Raw genomic sequence first — 26,282 nt, forward strand, 5'->3', positions numbered from 1 at the left:
CAGTTGGCCAAGAGGGGGTGGTACAAAATTTAAATTAGATAAGGTAAACATAGGAAACCGAAGCCAATATTACATTTGTCGCATAGCGCAGCGCGAGCGGAAATGTGCGTGTCAGTTTCCTTTACGCCAAAGACACAGGAATTAAATGAGGATGACATTAAATACCGTTTCATTAAACGCTTGTAAAAAGCTTCACTTCACCTAGATTCCATGACGTGCGCTGGATCTGCATAATTTATTGTTTTCTTGGCTCCTTCGATAACTAAACGGGTACTTCGAGCAGCCTGCATTATCTGCGCCAAAGGCAGCAGAGAAGCGCGTTGAACTTCAAGATTAGAGTGGTGAAATAAGCAAAAGCTAGCCAGAAAAAAAGCATAATCGCGAAAATAACGAATAAAATAACGTAACTTCATTAGTAATTACTACAGTATAGCCACATAACTTACTAAAAAGACTTCTCATTACCATATGTAACAACACAAGTACGATCCCGATGAAACCTAAACTTTTAGCAGGCCTCGTGTAGAGGTACCTCGCGTTGCCTGGAGTTGCTGCGCTGCAACTCCCGAGTTCAAATGCAAATGCGTGCCCTTACAATACATGTACGTTCCAGTGAACACACGTCCTATGAGGTCGCCGTGGGATGCATGGCGAATGTGTGCGAATTAGACGCATGATTCACTCTACACGCAAAACAGCTGCTCCCATGGAAGCTAATAATTGAGAAGCCATATCTTTTTTCAACACTGATTAGCGCTCTGAAAGCCCGCATCCGAGGACAATATCTGCCATTGGACGATACGCATTTCCATTGTTTTGGCACAGGGTAGACGTTGGGTCACAACAATTACGCTAGCTGTCATGCTTATATGTGTACTTACCTTGGCCGTATCAGAAGGACACTAAACAGGGTGTCACTTCTAATAAAAGAGTGTGCGCACATGTATATACCCTTTCCATACTGAATGCCAAATTTATAAATGTGCCCTGGGTTTGGTCTTCCACTTCAGTTTGCTGCGGAAGTGAGATGCGGCTCAAACATGCTCACGCATTCAGTGGTTCTACTGCTCGCCGCCCTGACATTTTTTGACAACGAGCGAAAAATTACATGCGCGGAGTCTTACAGTAAGGTGAGAAGTGATACAAGCTTTTTTATTGCCCAGTATACTTTTTCGGTCTGTAATTTGTTGTTTTTAATCGACTACTCACAGGAAGGTGGGACTATTGTCTTTTATTCTCCAGCTGGCCCTAAAGCGAAAGGTGAGTTGTCCGAAGTTTGCAGGCTGTCGGGGTAATCAACTTCGCTATTGTTAATCTAAGTAATTAGCATTAATAAGTAAATTATTGCTCATTCTGTTCCTTCAAGTGGCTAACTCTGAATAATTAAACTAATTACGGTTCTTTTTTCTGGTAGCACAATTTCTTGAAGTTTTGTTGACGATAGTCACTGAAGTGCACACAAATATCCAGTGGCTGCCCTCAGCAAAGGATATCGTACCATAAAAGGAAAATAGGTTTCATGATGCGCTATTATTTAATGTTACGTCCTGTTCCATGCTTACAATTTCTCAAAATCTTGAAGATACACTGTAAGAAAATTTCATTGCGCAAAATAATGAAGGAAGCGCCGAATTACACCCAGTCGCAGTCCTCGCCAAGTCATTCTATAGCAGAAAACGCGACTATTTCCCTACTCGTTTTTCAGTGTTGTGCAACAAAACAGCAGGAGAAATCATTTACAAAACCTAATGCTGCACCACCTTGCAAGAAACGTTTACTTATATTTATAATTTTTTACCGCTTTGTTCCGCTCATACAATAATTAGGTGCGCCTGAAAAATATCAAAGCGTTTTGAAAACTTAAGCGATAACCTTCACCTAGGGGCGTCAAAACTAAGCACTTCAGCGCTAGATTAGAATTGGTCCTAAAGCAGCAAGCCACTGAAGTCAAGGTCTTAAACTCAGTACGTATGCAGAGATAATTAACTTTGCGCATGGAAGAGGTCTGAGCGAAATGGAAGATGTAATATTGTGCTCAGTGTCTCTGCAGAGACCTGTTTTATTAGTTGCAGCATTACGTTAACTAACCCGACAGCAAACTATTTCTGACAAGCCTTATTAGATTAGGCTTCACAGTGCACCAGAAAGCAGGAATATGCGCGCAAGAGTGGCCGCCTCGTTGAAGTTCTCGCTTATCTTCGACCTTGCGTGTGAGTCGTCAGAAGCGTCGTCTTAGATTAAAGCTAAAGCGACGCAAACCTTTGCAATCTTCAGCGCGATTATATTTGCCCCATTTATGATTAACTTAAAAAAATACGTTTAGGAATTTCAACAGGGAGTTCTTGTCGAGCAAGATAGCCGGTTTGTTTTCGTATGCCATCCTTCAGCGTTACGTCAAGCAGATAACTTGAACATTCGAGAAACTTATGCGCTGTTGGCTACGGAAATGCCACTTCTTAAAGTAAAGACGAGAATCATCATGCTTTCTGCTTTTTTGTCTTGAAGCACAAACAAAAAGCATAATAACCTAGTTTCATTCGCACAATCGCTTTTTTTTCTTATGACCCGGAGTCCTCGTGGACATTGCAGGCAACAACACAAATAAAGTGCACAAGTCGTCAGTCACAGCATCATCCTATTGTTTGCAGGTAATGAAAACGCCAACCGCCAAAGAGATGACACTCCAGCAGCGCCAACAAATGTACGTGCATCGCCAACTTGCGACAGTCACGTGGACGTCACGTGGTCGTACTCTGATGAATCTGCGACGTCGTTCTGGCTTGAAATGTGCATGCCAGGCATCACAACCTGCCAGACAGCAAATGTCGGCAAGGACACCAGAGCGTTTACGTTCCACGTGGGGTCGACAGAGAACACGTATGAACTTTCAATATGGGCGTCACGTGGGGTGTCCACTCAAGCTGTCAACAGCACCCGTGTCGCTGTCAACGTCACAACGTTCCCTTATGGTACGTGTCCAATTCCTACACTATTTCTCCGCAACGGTGTGACAGAAGCGTGCGTCTAAACTTCAATGAATTCCTCTTTCGGAATGTAGATACCTGTACGTGTTTTAAGCGTCCGGAGTCGATAAACATCCTGAAGGCGGGTGAATAAGGGTTATGAAGACGCGCGAATAGAACGATTTCAACAGGCCAGTAGTCACCATGTATGGAAAAAGATATATTTTCCTTAGCTTTTATTACTTCCCTCAGTCTTGCGTTGTTCATCGACCAAGTTCATCAGTTCATTCGTGAAAGGAACAATTGTTGCTGAAACGTAGCAAAGAATTTGAGTGTTTAAGAGTTGCCACCAAGTAACATCACGTTTTTGAAGTTTTTCTTAGCGCTTATGGAAACTTATTCATTGGGATTGCAAGGCATCAATGATAAACGCGAAAAATACACCTAAAAGATATAGACGCCGCTCTACAGCAGCATCGCTGTTTGAGGGTCATTGTTTAGTTTTGGCAAAGGTATAAGCACCACAGTTTCATAAACTGTGCTGAACGGCGCGATAACGTGCTAAAATTCTAATTATTATAGGTTTCTATATTATTATAGGTTTATTATTGCTTTTTTCTAGTTTCTAATCACCATTATTTGAATATGCTTCTATCATAGTTGAGTGGAGGCAGCGCAATAACATAAGGTGTCAATAATTTAAATTTTACAACAAGCAGTGTTTACAGTGGATATAATCAAGCAAAGCTGCAGAAGTCCCTATATTGTTATTTTTTTGTACCATGTTATTGCGATAGTGAGTAGAGACCACGCCGGATTTCATTGGCTGGCTCGCATAATGATCAGAATGACTCGCTAACGTCCCCACCTAGCGCCGCAGTGCGGCAGTTTTCCAGCACTTCCTTCACTGACAAAATAGAAGCACGGATGACAAGAAGTTTTAAAGTAACGTTGCGAATTGCTGTGTAACTCGACGGAAAGGAAAAAAAGCTTCATGTGCACTGTTTTTTACCGCAGCAACCCAAGCAAAGCGCGCCTTTGATGTCACTACGTCTACTAGTGATCTGCAAATGGCGGGGTAATCAATTAACTCGTAGCTGTCCACGCACAAGAACGTAATTAAGAAACCAGCTCCCAGATTATGCAGGCTGCAGCAACGTTCGGTCATCTGCAGTAGGGGCGCGCTATGGCGCTGGCAGTAATTAATACTGTAAACTTTCACATTTCAGTTCCCTTGATGGACTCGGTCACTGTGAGTGCGGCGACTGCCAGCACGCTCAGAATCTCTTGGACGGCGGAATGGAAGTACAAATTGCGTATCTCCGTCTGCCCATTCGAAGGTCTGAAAAAACGTTGCAATGAGAACTTGGTCGACGGCTTGGCGCATGTTTACACAATCAGTGGACTGAACGCCAGCACGCTGTACGAAGTTGACACGACCGCCCAAGTGACTCGCTACGGGATGACTTGTACCGGTCCTGTGTTTGAACAGGACGTGACAACATTTTCTTCGGGTGAGTTAAGAAATTTCTTGCTATTTTTTATGCGTTGCATATTGCAATCACTCGGTTATGCCCTTGGGCGCGGTCGCGCAGTCACCATTGAGGGTATGAGCCATTGTTCATTGCTGCGCGTCTCATATGTGGGTCTAATATCTTTGGAGTTTGCTATGTTTGTTATTAAGTTGCTTCTATTTTTATGCGTTGCATATTGCAATCACTCAGTTCAGCCCTTGTGCGCGCCCGGGCAGCCACCATTGACCTTTAGCGCAACCACGTGACGTGACGTCACGACAGCCGGAGGAAAAGCTGGGCCCCAACTCGCGCAATATGCAACGCATTCTTGGCTTAACCAAGCTAAGCCTGGCCATTTTTCTCCAACTCGGGCACGAATCGAATGAGAAATACAATTATTTACAGCTCAATAAATACTTACAGTGCATGAAATACAAGACGCGCTGCAGGAGCATGATCATGAAGAGGTAAAACAAGAACCTTAGTTCTGTTTACTACTTACCCGTTCTTGTTCGACTTTCTGTTTTGTTTAGCGGAAACATTTTCAGCGCCTGCATGCTAATAATACTGTTCGAGCTTGCCCCAACCCATGCCTTTAATCAGTGAATCATTATGAATGAAATATAACAATGTATGACGAAATAGTGCGTGAGACAATTCCGTAAGGCTCGGTAAGAATTTTGTTCTTTTTAGCGAATGGCCAACATACATGCACTCATAAAGGCTGACGCCGAAGAGGAAAAGTGATGCAGCTTCTCTAATGGCTCCATCTTTACGAAGATCGTCATGGAAGGGTTCTTTCAAGATATTGTATGATATGGCATATCTTCGTTGATACAGTGATTAGACTTGGGAAATGTGGGTCTACTTTGCCACGGCATGTAAAAGAAACAATAAATGTTTGCAGCGAATGTACGTTTAGCAAACTCAGATGCATAAGCCTTACTTTTCAATACCCTTGATTTACTTTCATTGATGATTGCGGAAGCCAATATGGGTGGCACAGGTGCAACGATTGTTGCGTGAGCTTACAATAGCACGAATTGACGTGATCTTCGGTTTAGTACATGCACCACGGACACATGTGATTAAATACCACCATTATATTTTAGACCAAAGCAAAAAAGTTCTGCAGATCCAAGGCCCATCGAAGACGCTTTACAGCATAGCGATTTCATCTCTGCCCGTAAATGACAAACGCGGAACCCCCCACCAGGTGACCCCCATGAAGCACGCCTATCTGTCACACCTCTCCCCGGAATCAGCCCAGTTTATTGTTGTATTATCTTCAAGGTTGGCCACCTTACACCGCAAGAAGCCCACCAAGCAGACGCACAAAACAAAAAACATAGAACACTTCATATTCAAACAGCTTTTTCAGTGCAAAAAAAAAAAGTACGGCAATGAGGCCAACGCTAAGGCCAACGTAATTGCACGTGCACTGCACATACGTATTTTCTTGCGTTCGCGCCTTGTCTGATAAACATTCGATTGAGAAACGACGCTGTCCGTGTGTGCTTCTTTGTCATCCATCTCATTTTGGAACTTAAAGAGCTGTTCGAAAATGAATCAATATGAATTATAGCTTGACTTTCTATTCTTTTATAGAAAGCTTTACTTTGAAGGGCTTTATGCGCTTGAATACGTATTCTCGTTGCACTAAAGATATTTAGGTATTCCCTCTTGCATCACTGCGTAATTCCGAAGAGAAGATTGCCGGCCATCGGACATTTGTAGGTATAGTAATGACGGGTCTACATAAAAGCCGATTCGCTATGAGGGTTCTACTGTATGGGAGCTACTCGGCATGAGTAGCTCACCAGTTAGTCTGGTCACCGAAGGGTTCGGTTCAAAAACTTTTGCTTTTGAGGCGAACTCGCTGAAGGGTAATTGCTCCGATATACCGAGCGGCGCTGTGGCTCAGAACACACACACGTTCCCTCGACTACAAACTGCAGAATTTGCTGCATCCGAAAAGCCAATTACGCACGTGAATCCAGAAGCTAGCTCCAATTAAGAATACGCCCTATAATTGTGGGCAGCCACCGACATCAGCGCATAATTCTCTTACTGCGGGTGCGTTCTACAGCTTCGCCCGAGACACATGCAAGTGAACTGGCGTGGGATCCGTTTTTAATTAGCGCTACACTTTTTTCCACATCGACAAATGAGTGCCCAAAAGACGAGATCGCCTGACGGAACTTCGTCTCGCTCTGCTAAATGCTATCCATGACCATGAAATCAATATTTTAAAAGTAGAATAATCAGCAATCATCTCTCCCGCTTGCGTCGCCGGACAATGCGATTGATTCGGTGCCCACATACTGGCAGGGGCCTTTTAGTGGTCGATGTGAAAATTTTCGGATGGAATTTCACTGAATCTTGATCAATGAAAAAAAGTCTCATAACTGTGGATGCTAACCGAAAACGGCTTTACTGTCTTTACTATAGATCTTTTGATCGGGGGAGGAGGAAATGGTGCGCGGGGACTCTTTCCTCCTTTCTGGCTTTTGCGATCTTGCGCGCTGCTGCTTGAAAGTATTGCTGTCGCGTTCTGCGGAACAATTTCGAGATATTTTACAACGTACTTTGCAAAATTTATGCAATTTCCATTCATATAAGGTCGTCAAGGAAGCCTTTCGGTGCATTAGTAACTACAGTACGCGGAAATATCTCTTGGGGGCGCAAACACGCGACGCGCATTATCAGCAGTGCTGCGTGTATCTGTTGTGAAGTATTTTACGTATGTCGGTTTTAATTCAACGAAGAGAACCAGCGTGTCTGTATTGCCAGCATGAAATGGTAAATCTGCAGACAATCTGGTCGTCTGGCGTAGAGACTGAAACATAAGAGCGCATGTTCGTGTATTGCCAACGCAAGGCAACGACGAAACATCTACGCGGCAGGCGCCTTTAGTATTTGTGATATACCGACATTGTTTTCACGCATTTCGAGTCTAGCAGGCTTGAAATCACTATATCTCTACGCTATCCTCCTGCATGAGAACGATGGCGCTGCTGAGCACAGCGATCACTGCGGTTGGTAAACCAGCGTGATACATATATAGGGTATTTGCTTCGGCATTGCCTTTTTATCCTGTAAAGCCATAATATTCGAGACTGATTGCATAAAAAGAGTGCGATGGCTACTTGCGAGGAGAAAATTTCTGTAATACGTGTGAGTGCGTCGTAGAGAACGGAACGAACATAGCCGAAAAAAAATACGGATATTATCCTCTTTGTGCAAACGGAAAGAGAAACGGGCTAACACAGAAATGCGACCTCGCATAGTCACGCCGCACAGCGTTTGTAGATCTATAAACGTTGATGCCGTATGCTTGAACCATGCGCTATATATAACAACGAAATCTGTAATCCAGCACCTACCGCTGCTTAGGATGCTCGCGCAGTACGTAAATCGTCGCTTTGCTGGACCATCTTAATTAAAACTGTAAAACATGCTGCGATTACTAACAAAAACTATATTATCTATGGGTGGAAACCTCATCCACCGGACCAAGTAGTAACACAATGTAATCTACAGCTAACAGTTTGAACGCTTGTCAAAGCATAACAGCACAACTCCTATCGCAGCAGAACGGTACTCACACTTACGATCGTCGCGTATGTTTCATGGCACCTAAACCGCAGGTTAGAACAAGAGGATAACACTGCAATAATGTTACATTAGTGAACGGAACTTTCAGAAGTACACAGTGAACTCCGAGACTCATTGCAGGGTCAAACATGCGCGCACACATCACGCTACGTGCTCCGTCCGCCTCAACGCCAGCAGAAAGTCCAGCCATACCGACTTGAACCACTTCAGTACGTCTCACAGGAGCGTTTTCCATGTAGAAGACGTCATGTAGTACTAAAGAGACCACACGCACGCGAAAACAAACGCCAGAAACCACCGCCATACCTGCCATGCAAAACGGAGTGCTTGCCCAAGCCAGCATGCCGACTGCCCACAGATGGCGCCGCTGCGCCGCAATATGGCGGCGCCCATGAAAAAACGGTCTCTAACAAATTCTTTCTTTCTCTCTCTCTACAGACACGGCTCATTAACTTCGGAAGCTAAAGCCACTTTCAGCAAAGAACTGCGGTTTGAAGTTTGACATGTAGAGCATGGATGTTGAGCATACTGAAGAAAAATATTAAGACATACTAAGATAATGTTTTGCAGATTAAGGTTGTTTTTGACGTAATCAAGCTCACAATTTTCAACGCAAACACTCTCCATTTGAAATGAATCTGATGCTGTACAGAGTTTTAAAGTGAAGAGTGTCGCAGAGAACACGGAACGCGACCTCCTGTATAAGTTACTTGGACATGCGCTAAGTGACAGCCGTCCCTTACCATTTCATAATAGCATTAATGCGAAAACAGGATCTCCTGCATTCTTTCTGTAAACATTCGGTTGGTCGGACGGTTGTCGGTCAGTCGAATGAGGTGAATGTAGATCACGTGAAGGCGCACATGGTATTGGAGCTGTCCAGGGCGGTGGTCCAGTCGTGGCTGTCAAGTCCGGGTGAATTGTCTTGGGGGTGGTATTCACTCAAGCATTTTATTGTACATCGCAGCCACTCAAAACAATGTCAAAGAACTCAAAAAATGTGTTTGGCAGGTCGTCACAAGTTCATTTAAAAGTTTGGTTGCTGAAGATGGGTCTTTTGATTTGTCCTCAGATATAGGTCCCGTGCGAAACCTGAACTACAAGGTCACTAATGTAACGGTGATCTCTGCGAGCTGGGATGAGCCTTCCGAAGCTGATGAGGTTGACGGCTACACGATGGCTTGTAAAAGTCATGCCAGCGGCCAGTCTACGACTGCTGAATACCTTCACCCCGGAAACCTGAGCTTTGTCTTGTACTTGAAGGAGCAGCTGGCGAATTTCAGCTGCACGGTCAACGCGTTTGCTACGAGAGAAAGCGGACGACAAGAAGGCCTGCCTACCGTGTTCGAAGTAGCAACTGACGGGATAGGTTTGTTATCTCACTTTCTTGTCTCTTTATTTATACTTGCTGCATTCGTCGAAGCAGCAGCCTGTACGCCAACTTATGCGGGCCTCTTAACTGCGCATCCTAATTCGTTGCCCCATATAGTTCCTCATCTATCCGCAGAATGACTGCGCGCCAATAGTCAGTGTACACAAAGTTTCTTTTTCTCACTCAGTAATGACACAGGATAATGTAATCATACGGCTTACTATATGAAGTCTTAACCAATTAGCAGATCAAGCTTTATCTGGATGCAGAAATAGTGTCGTGGTACATGGTCGTAGACGATCGTACAGAAAAAAAGACATCACAGCACTCCGTCGCATTGTGCGCTTTTTGAGCGTTGGTGTTTTCGACAATGCTGCAACGTCGAGGTGGGCCAATTTTAAGGGGACGGAACGAAAAATCTACTCGTGTATTGAGATTTAGGCGAACAAAAAAGAGACCCCGGTGGCCAAAATTCAAACATTGTCCCCCATACAGCGGGTCTCATAGCCGAAGTACTGTTTTGCTGCGTTATGCTGAACTACTGAACACTAATTGCCTAATTTAATGAGTCATTTGTGTAATTAGTTCAAAAAAGTCGATGTTCCCGCAAAACTTGCTTACGACGAGCAAACGACTGCAGCCTAGTTGAACCAAAAATTTTCTTCCTAAGTTCCCAAGTCAGCTGCAGATGTTCAATGGATCGTACTTTAATAGCACATGAAAAAAATGAAATACCAAAACAATCTTGAAATAGAGAAATAAATACTGCCAAACGTATATATTTGCGATAGTCATTTGCTAACTTTTAATTTAACGATGGCAAGCTAGATCCGCAGGATGAAATGGACCGCTGGTTCAGTCTGCACTATAGCTCTAAGTAACTTGTCTGTGACGCCCTGGTGCACGGCATATTTCGGCGGCAGTAAACTAGATCACGCTCATCCGCCGCATAATTATGCACACCGCCTGTTTGTGAAAACCCACCTCTGTGTGCCTTGTGACAATTCATACTACGTGGAACAAATAGCGAAGGTGCCCTTTTGCCTTTTTTTGTGTCACCGACTTGTGCAGCTCCAATAAAAGCGAATCCCGCATATTCGATTTCACGTTCGCCCCAAAGATCATGGTGTGCCTCATCATTAGCCTCGACGACATCGCGTTTGTGCAAAATGCCTTGTTTTTTTTTTTTACAGGCACTTGATTAATGAGCGAGTTCGATCGGTTCGATCGAGGGACTGCCGACATCACTGCCCACTATCATTTCTGCAAAGCACTTTCTGTTATTTCATTTAGGCTCCGCTTCGCACAAATGCGAACGCGTTTTTTTTTGTCTTTGTCGTATCCGTCTTTCACTTTGTGAATAATCCCTGCACCGTCAGGCTATCACGTCGGAATGCCATAGTGTGGCGCATGCGAGATGTGGACAAAAGTAGTCGACTCCAACGCACACGCACTGACACGAATACGCGTCATCCATTTATAGAAGCGTTCTCCCGTGCGGTTCGTCTTTGTGCTACGCTAGTATTTCACTATTGGGCACGAGCTCGCTTCGTGACTGCAGCGAGAGCATAGCAGCCTACGAAACTATCGTCAGCTTTGAACGGGTAGAAAAGGAAAAACCGAGGGCCCGGATATTTTTACAAGCGAAGCTCTTCTTTGCTAATCTTCCCGGGTTTCATGACCGGGGGAGCTGCGCGGCTGTTCTGTCGCCGACTAGGCCAACCAATCACTGTGCAGGAGGCGGGCGTCAACGCCGCTCGGTTTATTGCAACACCACCAGATGACTCTGTTCTCCACGCATCCACGGCAGCGGTGGCGCCTGGCGTGCGCGGGAATGAAAGAAAAAAGAACCAGAAAGCTCGCCTTCGCACATCCGTGCCTCCCGGGTGATGAGGAAGTAAATGTTTCTTGCGCATAGAATGTATTGGAATTGACCTACGTGCGTATGCTCATGATGCCTCTGAAACCTCGATGCATTCAACGCGTCCGTCGTACTCACTAGAAGTCAGCAATTGCGCTTAGCAAAAGGCTCGATATGGTTTGCGAGCGCCCGCGCTTGCGTGCGCGTGCGTGTGTGCACGTGTTTCGACTCTTTATGCACCCACGCAAAGCTTCCTTTTATATAAATTCCAACTCATTTGATGAGATTTAATCATAACCATGTAAGAAACCGAAAGCGTATGGTTTGTTCAATTGTTTCAATTGAAGTGTAGAAATGACGGGCTAAATAAACAAATAAATAAAGAACTTGCCCCTGGTGGAAGCGGTACCATCAACCCCCGCATTACGCGTGCGATGCCCTGCTACTGAGCTACAATGACGGCTGTACGCCTTCTCGGGTAATAATGTACTTGTGCTGGACTTGACCTTGGGAGTCTTAGGGAGAGCTTCTGACAGAGTGGTGGGCGTGACCCAAAACTGTTTTAGCAGTCATGGAGAGCTAATTTCAGAATCTAAATGTAAGCAACTTGGAACTCCTTTGCGCTACAGAGCCCTTGTTCTTAGGCTAGCTATCATTTACAGTAATAACCGCAACGTTAACTAGACAAATACATGAAACGTGAAGCATATATCACGAATACCATAAATAGTGTAACTTACTGCTTAAAACTGCACTTATCATAGCATTGCCAAGCCTAAGCTCACTGAACTGCCCTGCTAGCAGCTCGCGTAGTGCCCCCGTTCGTTCTAAATTATAGTAATTGTAATGAAACTATGGTTAGGCCAGCACGGGAATTGTGGTTTGTGCATGAATTTACCCAAGATTCGCCCTTCTGGCTTAACACACCTTCGTGACTTTGTGAACTCATCATTAAAATGAAGTACTGTTTCGTAACTAGTCCCATAAATATCATTAAGATTGTCCGATGGCAGTACTCTAACACAGGCCGTCTAGTACAGTGGGCCGCTATTCAAACGATTACGACAGGAACGCATGCATGGAAAAGCGGCATAGAACAAGCACATGAATTTCTCGCAGGCGAGCGAGCGCGTTGAGATGCTTGGCGCGTTTCTGTTTGGGCTTTTTACCGACCCACAGTTAGAACGCAGAGTAGAGCTTGCACGGTCAAGGTATGCACGGAAAACAGAAGTGGGGTTATCGGCGGGCAATTTATGCGTGCAAAAAACACATTTCTTTCATTTGCCAAACACAGAATTTGTTCTGAAAACGAGTTTATGGTGCCGATCGTCATAGTGCGCGTGGTATTGTTTGGAGCTGCTTAACTCTTGAATTACAGCCATGTCTTTTTGAAGGGTTGAATATTAGCTTCCTAACTAAAGACTCGGTTCTACATGCAAAGTGACAATTCCCCACTAACGAGTTTCTGCACCAATTTTCTTTTCCTAACAAAGCTTTCTTTTGTGTGACATATAAGAAAAATGCGGCTTAAAGATTACCGCTTCTTACTTTTCTTCTCTTTTTTTTGGCATTGCTTTGTTCACGTCTGGTTTTCGAACTTCATAAAACAAGACGGCATCGCTCGGCTGCAGCCATTTTTTTGAAAGCCTTTAGGCTACAGCAACCATGAGCGATAGCGCGTACGCTGATCTGTATACATCTATCAGTACCAAATCACGACGGCAGTGTGTTGCGGAATGTTTCGTTGGCTGTTACGATGACGGGGAAATGTTCTGTGTAGCGTAAAACTGATAGCGCCAGCAAAAGTTCCTCGCTGGTCGCGATGACCAACGGCCTTTACGCCGGCAACCTGGCCGTCTTCTGGGAGCCCGAGAGCTGTGCAAGCCTCACTGCATTACGAACTGTACGTGAAAAAAAACTGCTAATTTCTCAAATTCCTTGGCATGCAGGGTCAGTGTGTCTTGTTCGCTGTGACCGATGTAATCGTTGTGGCAAGATTTTGCGTTTAGTACTGGAAGCATCCGCATGTATCGGCGACAGTGATCCTGGTACAGTCGCGGTCAATTTGAAGGTTATCGCTCGAGCGACGACCAAAACTAGGAGCAGCGCCACGTTACGTCATCACCGTTGGTCGAGAGGGAAACATCAGATAGCTCCCCTCTCTCTCCTTTGGTGTTCCCTGAAAAGCTGTCACTCCCGTCACCGTTCACGGCATAACCTGCGAATTTATTTCGATTGCGTTATGAGCTTTTGCACAGAGACGTCATTGTTAGCCAAGATATGCATTAGGAAGCGACGCACACAGATCATTGCCATGAATGGGAAACAAACACAAAAATGTGGAGAGTTGGTCTTGGGGGTGATGGTTGCCGCCTGGAAGAGCATAATAGGGCAAGAAGGCAGGGCAATTTTTGTCTTGGCAGTTCCGAAATCGGCTGCTGTGTTACTTGAAAGGCCCGCCGGTCGATGCTCGTGAGATCACCTTCAAATTGATCGCGACTGTACATTGCGATGACAGCGGTCAACATCGGGGATGCAGTCACCTTGGAAAGTTTTGCCTATGGCACCATACGAATCGATGATCTCGCTAGAACGTCGACAGTGTCAATTGTACGCTCGAGTTTCAGGGCAGCCGTGGTCTATTACAGGATACACAGCGTTTTGTTTGCTTAGAAGTGGTTCACGAGCTTTGCGGCTTATTTTGCTTTTTTTGTCTTCACCAGCTGCGCCCCGTGACGTCACCCTCGTGAATGCCACAAAGACCAGCCTCACTTACTCATGGTTGGCAGATCCCAGCGCAAGGAAGTGCCGGATTCAGGTCAAAGCAATGTCTCCCAATTTTACTGCTGCGCATACCACAGGCTGGCTCCCCGAAGTAGCCGACTCTACATTCATCGAACGTACGGTGTTCCGTCTGTCGCCAGGAACGTTATACGAAACATCCATTCAAAACTGTGCCGACTACTGCGGTTTGCCAACAGTCATCAGGAGCTTGACAGATGTAGATGGTGAGTAATTTGTGAGCACTGCGAGTAATAATCAAGCGTGGTGAACGGCAGATGCAGACGTACCGTTTTTATGCGCTGGATGGATATTAATGCCATATTCACAAATATGAAGTAGTTGATTCTTTGGTAAAATTAACCGCGAAGCTTACTCCTAATATATATATATATATATAATGGCCATATTAGCTCACGATGACTTGAAAATTCAGACTGAGCTTCACACGCATATGTGCGTTCAATTTCTTACTTTCCTTAAAAGTCTTATGGCGCTACTCATCGAAACCAACAGGCCCGAATTTCATTAGCTGTCTAGCCAAGCAGTCTCAGTCTCAAGCTGTCTCAGCAGTAAGACAGGAAGTAGAGGCCATTTAGAAAAACCAATTCACAGCTGCTTACCACCGCTAAGATTAATTCGGTAAGTCTGCCTAAAGTCAATGTGCATACTACTCTTGGGCGCATATTACTGAGGCTGGGATTATGGAGCAAGTTTTATGAATTATAGCCAATTAATGTGATACCGCATTTGTCTTACGTTTACAGCGCCTTCTACTGTCTGGCAGCTTCAATCCAATCTGAAAGGCTTTTCGGACGTCGTACTGACTTGGGCACGACCCCAGAAACCAAATGGACCGATTGACGGATACACTATCGAACTATGCAACAAGGACTCGAACAAAACTCACATCCAAACTGTTGACCGGCAATCACTGTTTCTTAGTGTTCACCTACACGATCATTTCACGCACTACAAGGCGTCCGTCTCTGCCTACAATATTGATCATGCTCATAATATGACACTGCTTGGAGCTGCAGACAGCATAGACTTCATCTCTCTTGGAGAAGGTAATTCTAACATTTTATACTGTCCCTGGTGGCGAGTCATATCATATGTGCTTTTAAAAAGGTTCATACTATGACATAGTAATTATGCACGATTGAACTTTTCTGACCATGAAACTAACTAGACAAACTATGGTTCGTATTCATCTGTGCAGAACGTAACAGCACATAATGTGTTTAATGTTTTGTAGTTTCTCTCGGCGCATTTGGCAAATTACTACTCTAGAAGAGGGCAGAAACTCGGACAGAAGTGACTTCACAAGGGGAGGGGAATATGAAGAGATGGCGAGAGAACTTAGCAGAACAAATGTCAAGGTCTGAAGATTACGAAGGCACACTTTAAGGAAAGTTTACTCCCTTTGAGTCGTATCTTGCCACACAATGATGAACCTCTGTTTTCTCCGCATTTCCTTTCTTTAACGCTGCGAGCCCGGTACTTCCCTGTAACGAATGGCATGCGCATTATCAGCATGACATAGCATTGCCGACAGGAAAGTAGCGGGTGCGGTTTTTCCCAGAAAGGAAACGCAAGCAAGGCAGATTGTGATTATCGTTGTGTGGCAGATATACAACCCAAAGGGTGTAAACTTTGTTGGATTGTAAAGTTGTTCGCAGAAAATGTTCTACTTTGTTATGAGTATATTCATTAACGTAGTGATGTAAAACAAACTAAAATTCCTCAAAGGAATCTCTAGGTTCTTAGTCATTTCTAAACGTGTTCCTCCTCGCTCTAAATTTTAATTTTGTGCTTATAATATAGTGAAACTTCAACATAGTATCAGATGATAATGAAAACTAATAAGTTGATACGACTTAGATCAGCAAAAGAAAGATTATAATATTTACGCTATGCACTTGTGTGTTTGATCTCTAAGTGTAACAAGTGTTCCTCAATCATTTATGACGCAGGCCCGTTTCCTCCTCTTCCTAAAGTTGCAACCGTCGAGGAACGTCAAGCATCGCTGTCTTGGAAAACGCCTCATGACCCAAGATACAACATAACTCAGTTTTGCGTCTGCGCTATGGGAACCGCGTGTTCCTTTACTTCAGACAATCGCTATGCTCTATACGAACTGTTGCCATATCAGAAATACACTGTTAATGTGTCTTCTTGCAACAGCGTGAAGTGCGGGGAAGCACGCTCCGTCGACTTCGTCACTGATGTTGGAGGTAAGTGTGGCCATCCAATAATGTGCAAAAAGGTACGGAAGTTCATCTCTATTGTGCACAGACTAAGTTTTTCGCACTAAATATGCAGCGATCTCTCAAACACCAGATTATCTCTTCGTTAGGGGAAAATTAAGCAACAGGTAAATACTGGCAACAAAATGACCGCTTTTATTTTTGTAGAAATTTTTTATATGCAACCTGCTGGCAAGCGTTCTGCTTCAGCTCTTAACTGTTGATTTTGGGCGGCTAAATAGCTACCTAAAAGCTCACAAAGATTATGCAAGACGGCTTTCGTCAGACAATAATTATATGTGTTCATCAGGAATCACGAGGTCTTGTTTGGCATATGATAAGCACATGTGACCGTTGTAAATCACGAGGTCTTGTTTGGCATATGACAACTGGTAAATATCCTAACGGCTTATGCGAAGGATAGTGCTGTGGCCGATCAATATTATATTTGGTTTCTTGTTATAGTTCCCTCTCTTCCCAGAACTTTGACAATCGAGTCATTGGGAACATCTTCGATTGAAATGAAATGGCAAAATCCTGAAACCCCAAGCGGTCCCATTAGCGGATACATCATTACGTGTAGCCATGGAGAGCAAGACATTACGGCCACGACTAATGACACCATGTTCAACGTGACAAGCTTGAAACCAGGCAGCCTCTACAGTATATCTGTCTATGCATTTAACGATGGGCGTCTGCGAAGAAAGCGTGGCCCCGCATCACTTCTAAACGTGTCTACAGATTCAGAACGTAAGTTGCCACCTCACACCGAAATGTTTCTTTCATCAGTGCGTTCCTTAACGTGGCTTATAACAGACAGCTGCAAGATTCAGTAATGCCACGCTGTTTATCTTTTGCAGGAATACCACTCGAAGGTACATCGACCTCCACCATAGCGACTGTAGTCACAACATTATTCGTCGTGACACTTGTCGCATCGGTTTACATCGCATTTCAAAAAAGAAGACAAAGAAAGCTGGCACGATCTGTGGAGGAGTTGTAAGTTCGTTGCGGTCAGAAATGTTCATCGCTCTTGAGAATTTATTGCAAAAGGATAGACAGTTGGGCGAGTTGGTACAGTAACATGATTTTGGCTTCTAGCGCGAAGTGAAACACGGACACAGAAAGGAGCAGACAGGACAAGCGCTTGTCCTGTCTGCTCCTTTCTGTGTCCGTGTTTCACTTCGCGCTAGAAGAATTTATTGCCTTGCCTTGTTAATTTCCTGAGCTGCCTTCACCACTTTTGGCGCCCACTGAAATACACAAAGACCTAATTTAATCAACGGAACTTAGCTTCCTTTTCTACTCATTGGAAATTCAAAGAAATGATTTTTCTTCGAGGATGCTACGTTCATTATCTATGTCATGACAAAAAGTAGAGATGTGATTATGCTGCAGACTTGATTGCTATGATGTCTAATACAATGAGACCTTCGTTGCTCTCGAACTACTCGATACTGTTCATATGCTAATGATACTTTTTTTGTTGACACTTTCAATATCGGGTAAAATATTCAGCCATCAGGGGCTGCACGCTAGGCCCGTCGTTGTACTGCAAACAATGTACAAATAAGCAGCTTAGTCTTTACGGCATGACCTGAACTTTATTAGGTTAGTGTGCTAGATATGAACGTGTGCAATAATAAATGAAATCTAATTAGTTACGATCGATTTTCTCTTTCAGTGACTGCCACTCTTTGGTGTCCGAAGAAACATCACTATCACCGAGAAAGTACATCTCAAACTGCTTTTCGTCGAGCCTATGAGTCCTGTGTGTGAGAGAGAGAGATAGAGAAGAAGGCGGTCTCAGGCCATCTAGATTAGCAGTCCCAAGCATTTATCTGTTCAAGGAGCTGCAAAAACAGCATAACGAATTGTGTTTATTATTGAAAAGACTTTCTCGCCAGGTATGCGTCTGGAAGATCACATAGGAGGATCCAGTATTTATGCATGTGCCAGCTCTCCTAGGTCACTTATCTTTATAAATAGGGTAATAAAGAGGACGTGCAATCTTTTATCTATGAATATCTATCATTGACCGCTTATGGCAACCCAGCAGAACCTGAAGCCCAGCAATTTATACATATCCCGAGTACGCCTGCGCGTACATATTTCCGTGTTGAATTACCTGCTCACTCATGGCCGAACACATCAAGCGATGAAAAATTCCGGCGTAACGAATCTCACAGTGGATCTCGGCGTTAACGTGATTAGCGTAGAAGCAGTAATGCGGCACAGCGTATGGCAACCACTGAAACACCTCACACATGATTCATATTTGCATCTAGACTACTTTGTCGTGCTCCGATGGATGGATTCTATGAGTGTCCCCTTTGTAATGGAGCAGTGATTTGCGCCACCAAGCTGTCATTATATTACAGAGAAGGCTGTAAATCAGCAACCTTCCGTAGTTTTTCCGGCATCCGGCAATAGAAACGGACTGAGCGATTCCTTACAAACTCGTATACAATGGGTTTCATTGTTGGCTTTGTGTGTGGTCACGTACGGGTACAGTGCGGTGGCGTAGATGTCAAAATGCTGAACGGATTAGAACGTTCGCCGTGAAAAATAGCGTGATGTCAATGTTATCGCAGTATATAAGCAGGAGAGATACCGGCGCTAAAAACGGTTGTGTTATTGATGGGGCGGACAAGCATACACCAAGCGATGAACACCAAGCTTACAAGGAGTGCCGGAGGGAAAAGGACCGAGAATGTAAATAATGTAAATAGCGCCAAAACGAAACCACCACCGACGAATAACATTTCCAGGGTACTGAAAGAAAATGGCAACCATTCCACTTTGTGAAGATGGAATGGCAGCGAAAGCAATTTGCATTTTGTTTGAGAGCTTTGACTGCCGTCAGCTTTCCCTGCCATCCAAGAATCGATTAAGCGTAGCAACACATAAATATTTAAACATTTTTTCCCTTGTAAGATGTGGCCCATATGCTGCGAAACATAACCAGTGACCAAAGTAGGACCGACGGCTGGTGTTAAACGCAGTTCGTTTAGCATAGCAACCCAATAATTAGGCGCTACCAATGGGCTTAAGTTGAAGAGAAAGGCGGTATGTACAGAAAACGACAGACACAGGAAAGTGCGTGACGTATTGTAAGAATGCTAACAGCAATAAATGAACACTGATAATTCTGCACGCAAGCATGCAGCAATTTTATCTCGAAATAATTATACATGCTCGTATGGGGCGTCACAACGACAAGCAGATCTGATCCTCAGTAGAAGCTTCGTTTAGAAAGGTAATGCTACAGATATATTCACAATAAAGAAAGTTCTCTCGAGCGACTGTAATAAGATAACATCGTGAGATCCTGAGCTTCGAGGATTTTGATCGGCATCCGCATGAGTTCGTCTACGTCATAGCCATCTTCGGCTTGTTGCAACATCCACCACTGTTCTGCAGGACACGTGCTTCACTGCGTCAGACAATTACATTGCCCGTCATCTCCCCTGTCTCCGCTCTTAGCATTTAAGCTGCTCCGCAGACGTAATACTTCTCTACATCGCTGAAAGGTATCCTTTGACATGTGTAGTGCTATTGCATCAAAACTCAAGCAAGAACCCTCATTGATTAATTGTTTCGGAATTGGCCTGTGGGTACTTTGCAGAGTTCCTTGCAGATCACCCGCTTGAACAAAAAAAAAAGCCTGGCAAGCAATGCCGACAGCTAGTCTTTAGCTCTGATGCTATTAACCTAAAATATCATAAAATTACAGAATAATCAGGCTAATTCAAAATAAGAATATTGTCAGTTTTAAATACTTATCGACTTAATGGCATGGTTCTTAGAAAAAGGAATTTCTCCGCTGATGGTTCAGTTGCCCCGATAAGTAAAGCAAACGCAATTTTTTTGCCATTTTTTTTGTACATGTTATAAAACCAGATCCTCGGTCTCTCTTTCTCTTCGCGCAGTAGTGTACTCCTTACGTTGGCACATGTGCCCTCATCTATAATTATATTTATTGGCTCACTGTTCCCTCTCTATTCACAGCGTGTTTACAGGAGGCATTCAGAGACCTGGATTGGGAAGAAATGGGGATAAAAGTTAATGGAGAATACCTTAGTAACTTGTGATTCGCTGATGATATTGCCTTGCTTAGTAACTCAGGGGACCAACTGCAATGCATGCTCACTGACCTGGAGAGGCAAAGCAGAAGAGTAGGTCTAAAAATTAATCTGCAGAAAAATAAAGTAATGTTTAACAGTCTCGGAAGAGAACAGCAATTTACAATAGGCAGCGAGGCACTGGAAGTGGTAAGGGAATACATCTACTTAGGGCAGGTAGTGACTGCGGATCCGGATCATGAGACGGAAATAATCAGAAGAATAAGAATGGGCTGGGGTGCGTTTGGCAGGCATTCTCAGGTCATGAACAGCAGGTTGCCATTATCCCTCTAGAGGAAAGTGTATAATAGCTGTGTCTTACCAGTACTCACCTACGGGGCAGAAACCTGGAGGCTTACGAAAAGGGTTCTACTCAAATTGAGGACGACGCAACGAGCTATGGAAAGAAGAATGATAGATGTAACGTTAAGGGATAAGAAAAGTGCAGATTGGGTGAGGGAACAAATGCGAGTTAATTACATCTCAGTTGAAATCAAGAAAAAAAATGGGCATGGGCAGGACACGTAATGAGGACGGAAGATAACCGATGGTCATTAAGGGTTACGGACTGGATTCCAAAGGAAGGGAAGCGTAGCAGGGGCCGGCAGAAAGTTAGGTGGGTGGATGAGATAAAGAAGTTTGCAGAGATGGCATGGCCACAATTAGTACATGACCGGGGTTGTTGGAGAAATATGGGAGATGCCTTTGCCCTGCAGTGGGCGTAACCAGGCTGATGGTGATGATGATGATGTTCCCTCTCGTGGTCAGGGAAACATATATTTCTGTTGATTCACAACTGGACAGGGCAACAGAGCTGCTGTCTGTCCTACTTATTTTTCAGTCCGTCGGCACTTCGTTAGCTTTGCGCAGTACGCACTTGTGCAGCACGAATAGACAAGCTTGCAACGCAGTACTGCCGCACAAACTGAAGACAAGTTGCAACCCCCGCTGCTGAAGAGAGATCGCTAACCTCTATGTTTCGGTCGCGTTTCGCAAGTTGTACGAACAATGGTGGCTTATCTTCAAGAGGCAAAGAATGCAACAACGCGAAGTCAGTGGGCGTGAAGGTTATTGCATTATCTTCAATTCTTTAACCATGATGAGACATTTTCTATGTTAGGAGAGAGCATTGTACCTCTTATCTTTCAAGCGGCCTGTCAATGTTTTTTTTTTCACATTGGCGCCAGATTAAGGCAGGTGTCGACGTACCTATACATTGCCACCTTCAGAAAGTATTAATCGCATGTGCACGTCTGCAATAAAATAAAAAAAACTACCGCCGCAATAGTGAATGTAAAACTACATGTTCATGACACACTGATGCAATATTTACTGAAATCACTCTATACCAAGAATCCTGCACAAGATGTAGTGTTACAACAATTTAGGTACGAAATATGTTCGTACCAAGCATTTATGTATGAAACAACCATAGCAGCTTTCACAACGACAAAAACAACGGCAATGGTGTCATGAGAAGACATTGCGTCGATGATGTAACGATCATAATAATCAGAATAGCTATGCACAAGACGGCATAATTTCACCTTCATGCTTGGTGTTGATTTGAATCGATGCTAACGGATCATTTCTTTATAATTTCACAAATTTTAATCGACGGCTCCGAACTTCAAAGCATCGAAGCGTTATGGGACAACAGTCGTTGTAAATACCTAGGTGGAAGGGTGTTTATATCATTTCACAACATAGCGCAGAATGTGACAGTTGAGATACAGCACAACGCTTCTTGATGCCGCTATGATGGCGAGCAGCTTCGATTTATTGGTCCGCATGGGCGTCTTACACTTAGGATCGATTTAGCTGTGCTCAATAAACGCCTTCGTGACAAGGTGCGGTCCCCAACCTCTAATCTGGCAGGTACTGGCTATGACAGGAAGTCTTTTTTGCGCTGCCCAAGATATCTGATGTTTTTCTTTGTCGGGGACAAAGAGTCATTGCCATGTGCGTCTGAAACGCCGCGAATTCCATCGCACGCACTGGGCGCACTTATCGGATAAGAGCGAACGTCACTTTGAACAATGAACTCCATAAAAGTTGGCTGCAACTGCTACAGTTGCTCTTAAGGGATTCTGCTTGGGACGAATTGAGCCAGCAGAGAGATCGGGCGGGTTCCTCTTTTGTGTCGTGTAGTAGAACCATAACCATGCACCCTGCTGACCTGCCTTGACCTGCCTTGTCTGCTGACCTGCCTTGTCGGCCATGTTGCGTCCCAGGTGAGTAATTTTGCGGAGAGCCTATTGTTACTAATGTAATGGTTGGGTAAGTGTGAAAGAGAACAGCCGGTCTGAGTTGGAGACACGTAACTCTCGTTCAGTAAAGTCGAAAGTTGGGCTAGTTGGTGAGTGATCATCGTACCTTGCTGGTGTAGCAGCGCACTGACACGGACACAGAGAAGACAAACAGTAGACAAACAGTAGACAAACAGTAGACAAACAAACAGACAAACAGTAGCAGCGAGTGTCGTCTTTTTCTGTTTGTCTTCTCTGTGTCCGTGTCAGTGCGCTGCTACACCAGCAAGGTACGATGCTAACTCTCGTTGTCAACCCGCGGAAACAAACTTCAAATGTTCTTCCAAACTAAAACATTGTAACACGTAGTAGCAGCTAAGGCTAGTGCTATACATTTCAGAATAATGTCTTGCTTGGCTATGGATGGGCTGTTTGCATTTATATTGTACACGTTTGTCAGATTAGCGGAGCTGGCTGGGGTTTCAGCCTGTAGCAACACCCTTGGAATCAATGATCAGTGAATGCATGGAAGCAGGATGGTACACTCAATGGAATTGAATGGAAAACTCAACAGATCTCAATAGAGATCTATCGCAACGTGCACTAGCAGGTAGCGGGCCGCTCCCAAGTCGGGACAGAAAGACCTAGACTCTACGCCACGTCGCGGGCCCATTGGACTGCCCATAGTTGGGCTTCAAAATTGGGAATGATGCCTTGAAATTGGGAATGAGAGCCTTGGGCAGGCTCTCATTCGGACGACGTAACGTATTCGTCGCCCCCTAACGTACACTAAAAAAACACACACGTTTACGTACATAAACTTGCTGACCTAATTCTAAAATATTGTTATTCGTATGAAGCATATAACCAATTCAGTCTGGTCAGGCAGAATAAATGAAAGGGGGGCGCCACATTTCTCGCACAGCTAATCGCAATGTGGAGGTTTGAAAATTTTACCTTTTTAATCTTTGAATTTAAGCGTCTGCTGGAAATACGAAATTAAATCCGACATGTAGTGCAGCCATGTCTGTTTAGGAAAAATCCTTCGGCTGTGGCCCCTATTGAAGATGTCTGTCTCAGAAAAATCAACTAAAGAACCCATTGGCAGTCGAGATAAGGTCGTCGCGAAACGCCTGACGCGTGCTTTTTTGAAAACTGTTACCTGTAACGATTTAGTGTATTTTGTACCAAATTTAAGGCTATACATTTCGGAAGTGTTGCCACTTACACAGCTTTTTCTAACCTAACATGACTTCACTACTACTGGACGTAAATTTAGCAATTGCAACATTTATAGCGCAATACAATGATTATTTAAAAAGTACATTTATAACGCTGCTTCATTAATTTTTGGTAACGGAAATTTCTTGTGATGGTAATGTGCAATGCTAGCAGAAATGCCTCTAAACAGTTATGACTGTGATGTCTCAGGTGATCTTTTTTTATTCCGCTTAAGCCAACAAGACGGAGATAGCTCACTATCGCTATTGTAAGTTGTTAATTGACCCTATTTCATGCGATACTGTTCAAGAACGATGCTAATGTGTACATGCATAGCTACAGATAGAAATACGCACAATAATGTTTCATTTCTTTACTAGTATACTTAATTTATTATATCATATCTCAAGACACAGCTGAATGCGTAAACTTTGTAGGACGTTGAAGTTGATGAGGACTTCATGTAATCATCGCTGTTTTGTAAATAGCTCATGAATGCGTGAGCTTAACGTTCGGAGAGTACCCATTTGCTATGACGATTGGGAACATATAGTACCGACATCAGCTGTGCCCGATGACACTTGGCAAACAGATATTACCTAGACTTCATTCACGAATGTGTAACAGGCTTGCGACACTCGGAGTGAACAATTTCAACGGCGCATAATGAAAGCTGCCATCACGAAAAACATACCTAGCGGTCACTAAAAGCTCTAAATTTTAACCCAACAATCACGCAGAAGCTCAAGACATGTTCACGAGGTAAAGCTTCCGCTGTAAGAATATCTGGCTCAGGAGCTCCTATCTAATTCCATGGGGACGGAGAAATCTTCCTTTATGGAAACGACTGCACCAGTTTTCGTGGTGTTTTTTTTGCATTAGATATAAAAAAGATAAACTCTAGTGGCTCTAGTAAGCAGATGAATTAATGATGCCCATCAATTCAAGTTGGAAAATTTTTGCGAAATTTCAAGATTTTAGTAACCTCAGTCTTAATGTTTAAAACGATGTAACTTAGCAACGGACAACAATATAACTTCCGCAAGCTGCACCTAACATAGCCTCCTGAGTGGACAAAGTGGACCTGATTGATGCCGCTCTCAAATATACATTTAATACATAAAAATTTCGCAGAACCCTTCTAAATATTTTCGCAATTTGAACTGAGCTGTTAATTGACGTACCAAATTTGTCTGCATTGGACGCTCTAACCGATCCTGCTTACAGAACTGCGTTATGTCTTTTTGGGTGCATAGATACGTATATTATAAACTTCATGCTTCATTTTTCCAAAACCCACTGATCTTTGCTAATATTTGAAAAACGAAAAGCCCGAAGTAAATATTTTATTTGCTACTGTGACTAGAATTGAACATTATCTCCCAAACGCAAAAAAATTGCATTCAAATCGGTCTGATGGTTTTCTTCTCAAAAGCATTTCTGCGTTTCCCAAGCATTTGAATAAGAAAATCATAGTTCTCCCCGAGCTAACGCTACGTCTTATGAAGGTCGTGAGGTCGAAATAAGAGCACTAAGAGTAAAACTGCTACAACTGACAACGAAGCCACGTGCATTGCCTTCGTGGGGATTTAAATCTTATTTGAAGCCAATCTTATCTTTGACATCTGAGAATGCCATCGCCACGGCTTGCCACAGTCTCCGTTCGTCGGTGGGAGTTTGGGGTCTCCATTAAAAGAAAGGCCATTTTATAGCAATAAGAGCGTAATGCCATGTGAACGTGATAGTGTTAAGGGCCCCATGCCGCAGGAAACCGACCGTCAGCGTCCCACGTATCACGTTGACCGTCTTATCAGCGGAAAATCGCTCCGAACAACGCATACTCAACCACGCAGCCATCCGCCCCCCCCCCCCCGGGTAGCGCAAACGCATGCCTGAACTAATTGAAGTTCTTAGAGTAAAATGCGTCAGAACAATCATAAAGTACGATTTACACACCACCTACAGACACGATAGCGTCGGATTGTGTTTTGAATATAAGAGAAAACATAATTCTGTTACGCGGAAACTTAAACAGAAACACCTTTTCCAGCGTTTCTACCATTCATAGATCGGCGCGCCCGGTTCCTTGTAACCCCGTCCACATAGCGCTCGACTCCACGCATCCCCGACCCTTGCAAGAGGCCGCGTTTCTACAAGAAAGGTCGCCTTCGTGTATAGTGTTCACTGCCAGAATTTCCCGGTAGACATCAAGGTTACATAAGCTGCAGTTGCCGTGAAGCATGCGAAACAGACAAGTATCTTCGATCGCTATCGCGGTCCACTTTAAAGGCGAAGCTTAAGCGTCTTTCAAATTTTTGCTTACTTCATTG

General features: G+C 43.9%; 2 protein-coding genes across 3 annotated transcripts in view; both read left to right on the plus strand.

Moving 5' to 3' along the window:
* Positions 1-1,010: 1,010 nt before the first annotated feature.
* On the plus strand, positions 1,011-18,379 carry LOC139050879 (receptor-type tyrosine-protein phosphatase F-like). 2 transcript variants are annotated; one of them, XM_070527682.1, is made up of 11 exons: positions 1,011-1,130; positions 1,212-1,260; positions 2,649-2,969; positions 4,193-4,477; positions 9,168-9,464; positions 14,052-14,336; positions 14,877-15,179; positions 16,086-16,346; positions 16,824-17,108; positions 17,219-17,357; positions 18,043-18,379. In XM_070527682.1, exons 1-11 carry the CDS (start codon positions 1,041-1,043, stop codon positions 18,122-18,124), a joined length of 2,397 nt encoding a protein of 798 aa, XP_070383783.1. In that variant the 5' UTR covers positions 1,011-1,040; the 3' UTR covers positions 18,125-18,379. The 2 variants fall into 2 exon arrangements, with proteins under 2 accessions (XP_070383783.1, XP_070383784.1); XM_070527683.1 differs by lacking the exon at positions 9,168-9,464.
* A 4,223-nt stretch (positions 18,380-22,602) lies between these two features.
* Positions 22,603-26,282, plus strand: part of LOC139050834 (uncharacterized) — a 19,174-nt gene continuing 15,494 nt past the window's right edge. Inside the window, exon 1 of the mRNA XM_070527621.1 lies at positions 22,603-22,716. The gene's annotated coding sequence lies outside the window, so the exon portion shown is untranslated. The remainder of the gene's footprint in view (positions 22,717-26,282) is intronic.

This window comes from Dermacentor albipictus, chromosome 10 (assembly GCF_038994185.2).
Source record: "Dermacentor albipictus isolate Rhodes 1998 colony chromosome 10, USDA_Dalb.pri_finalv2, whole genome shotgun sequence".
NCBI lineage: Eukaryota > Metazoa > Arthropoda > Arachnida > Ixodida > Ixodidae > Dermacentor > Dermacentor albipictus.

What these genes read in the sequence shown, in the direction of transcription:
- LOC139050879 (XM_070527682.1), top strand. Translation starts at nt 1,041, where the DNA reads ATGCTCACGCATTCAGTGGTTCTACTGCTCGCCGCCCTGACATTTTTT. An exon ending in GCGCGGAGTCTTACAGTAAG is followed by an intron (nt 1,131 to 1,211) that starts GTGAGAAGTGAT and finishes GACTACTCACAG; the next exon opens with GAAGGTGGGACTATTGTCTT. An exon ending in GAGCTTGACAGATGTAGATG is followed by an intron (nt 14,337 to 14,876) that starts GTGAGTAATTTG and finishes TTACGTTTACAG; the next exon opens with CGCCTTCTACTGTCTGGCAG.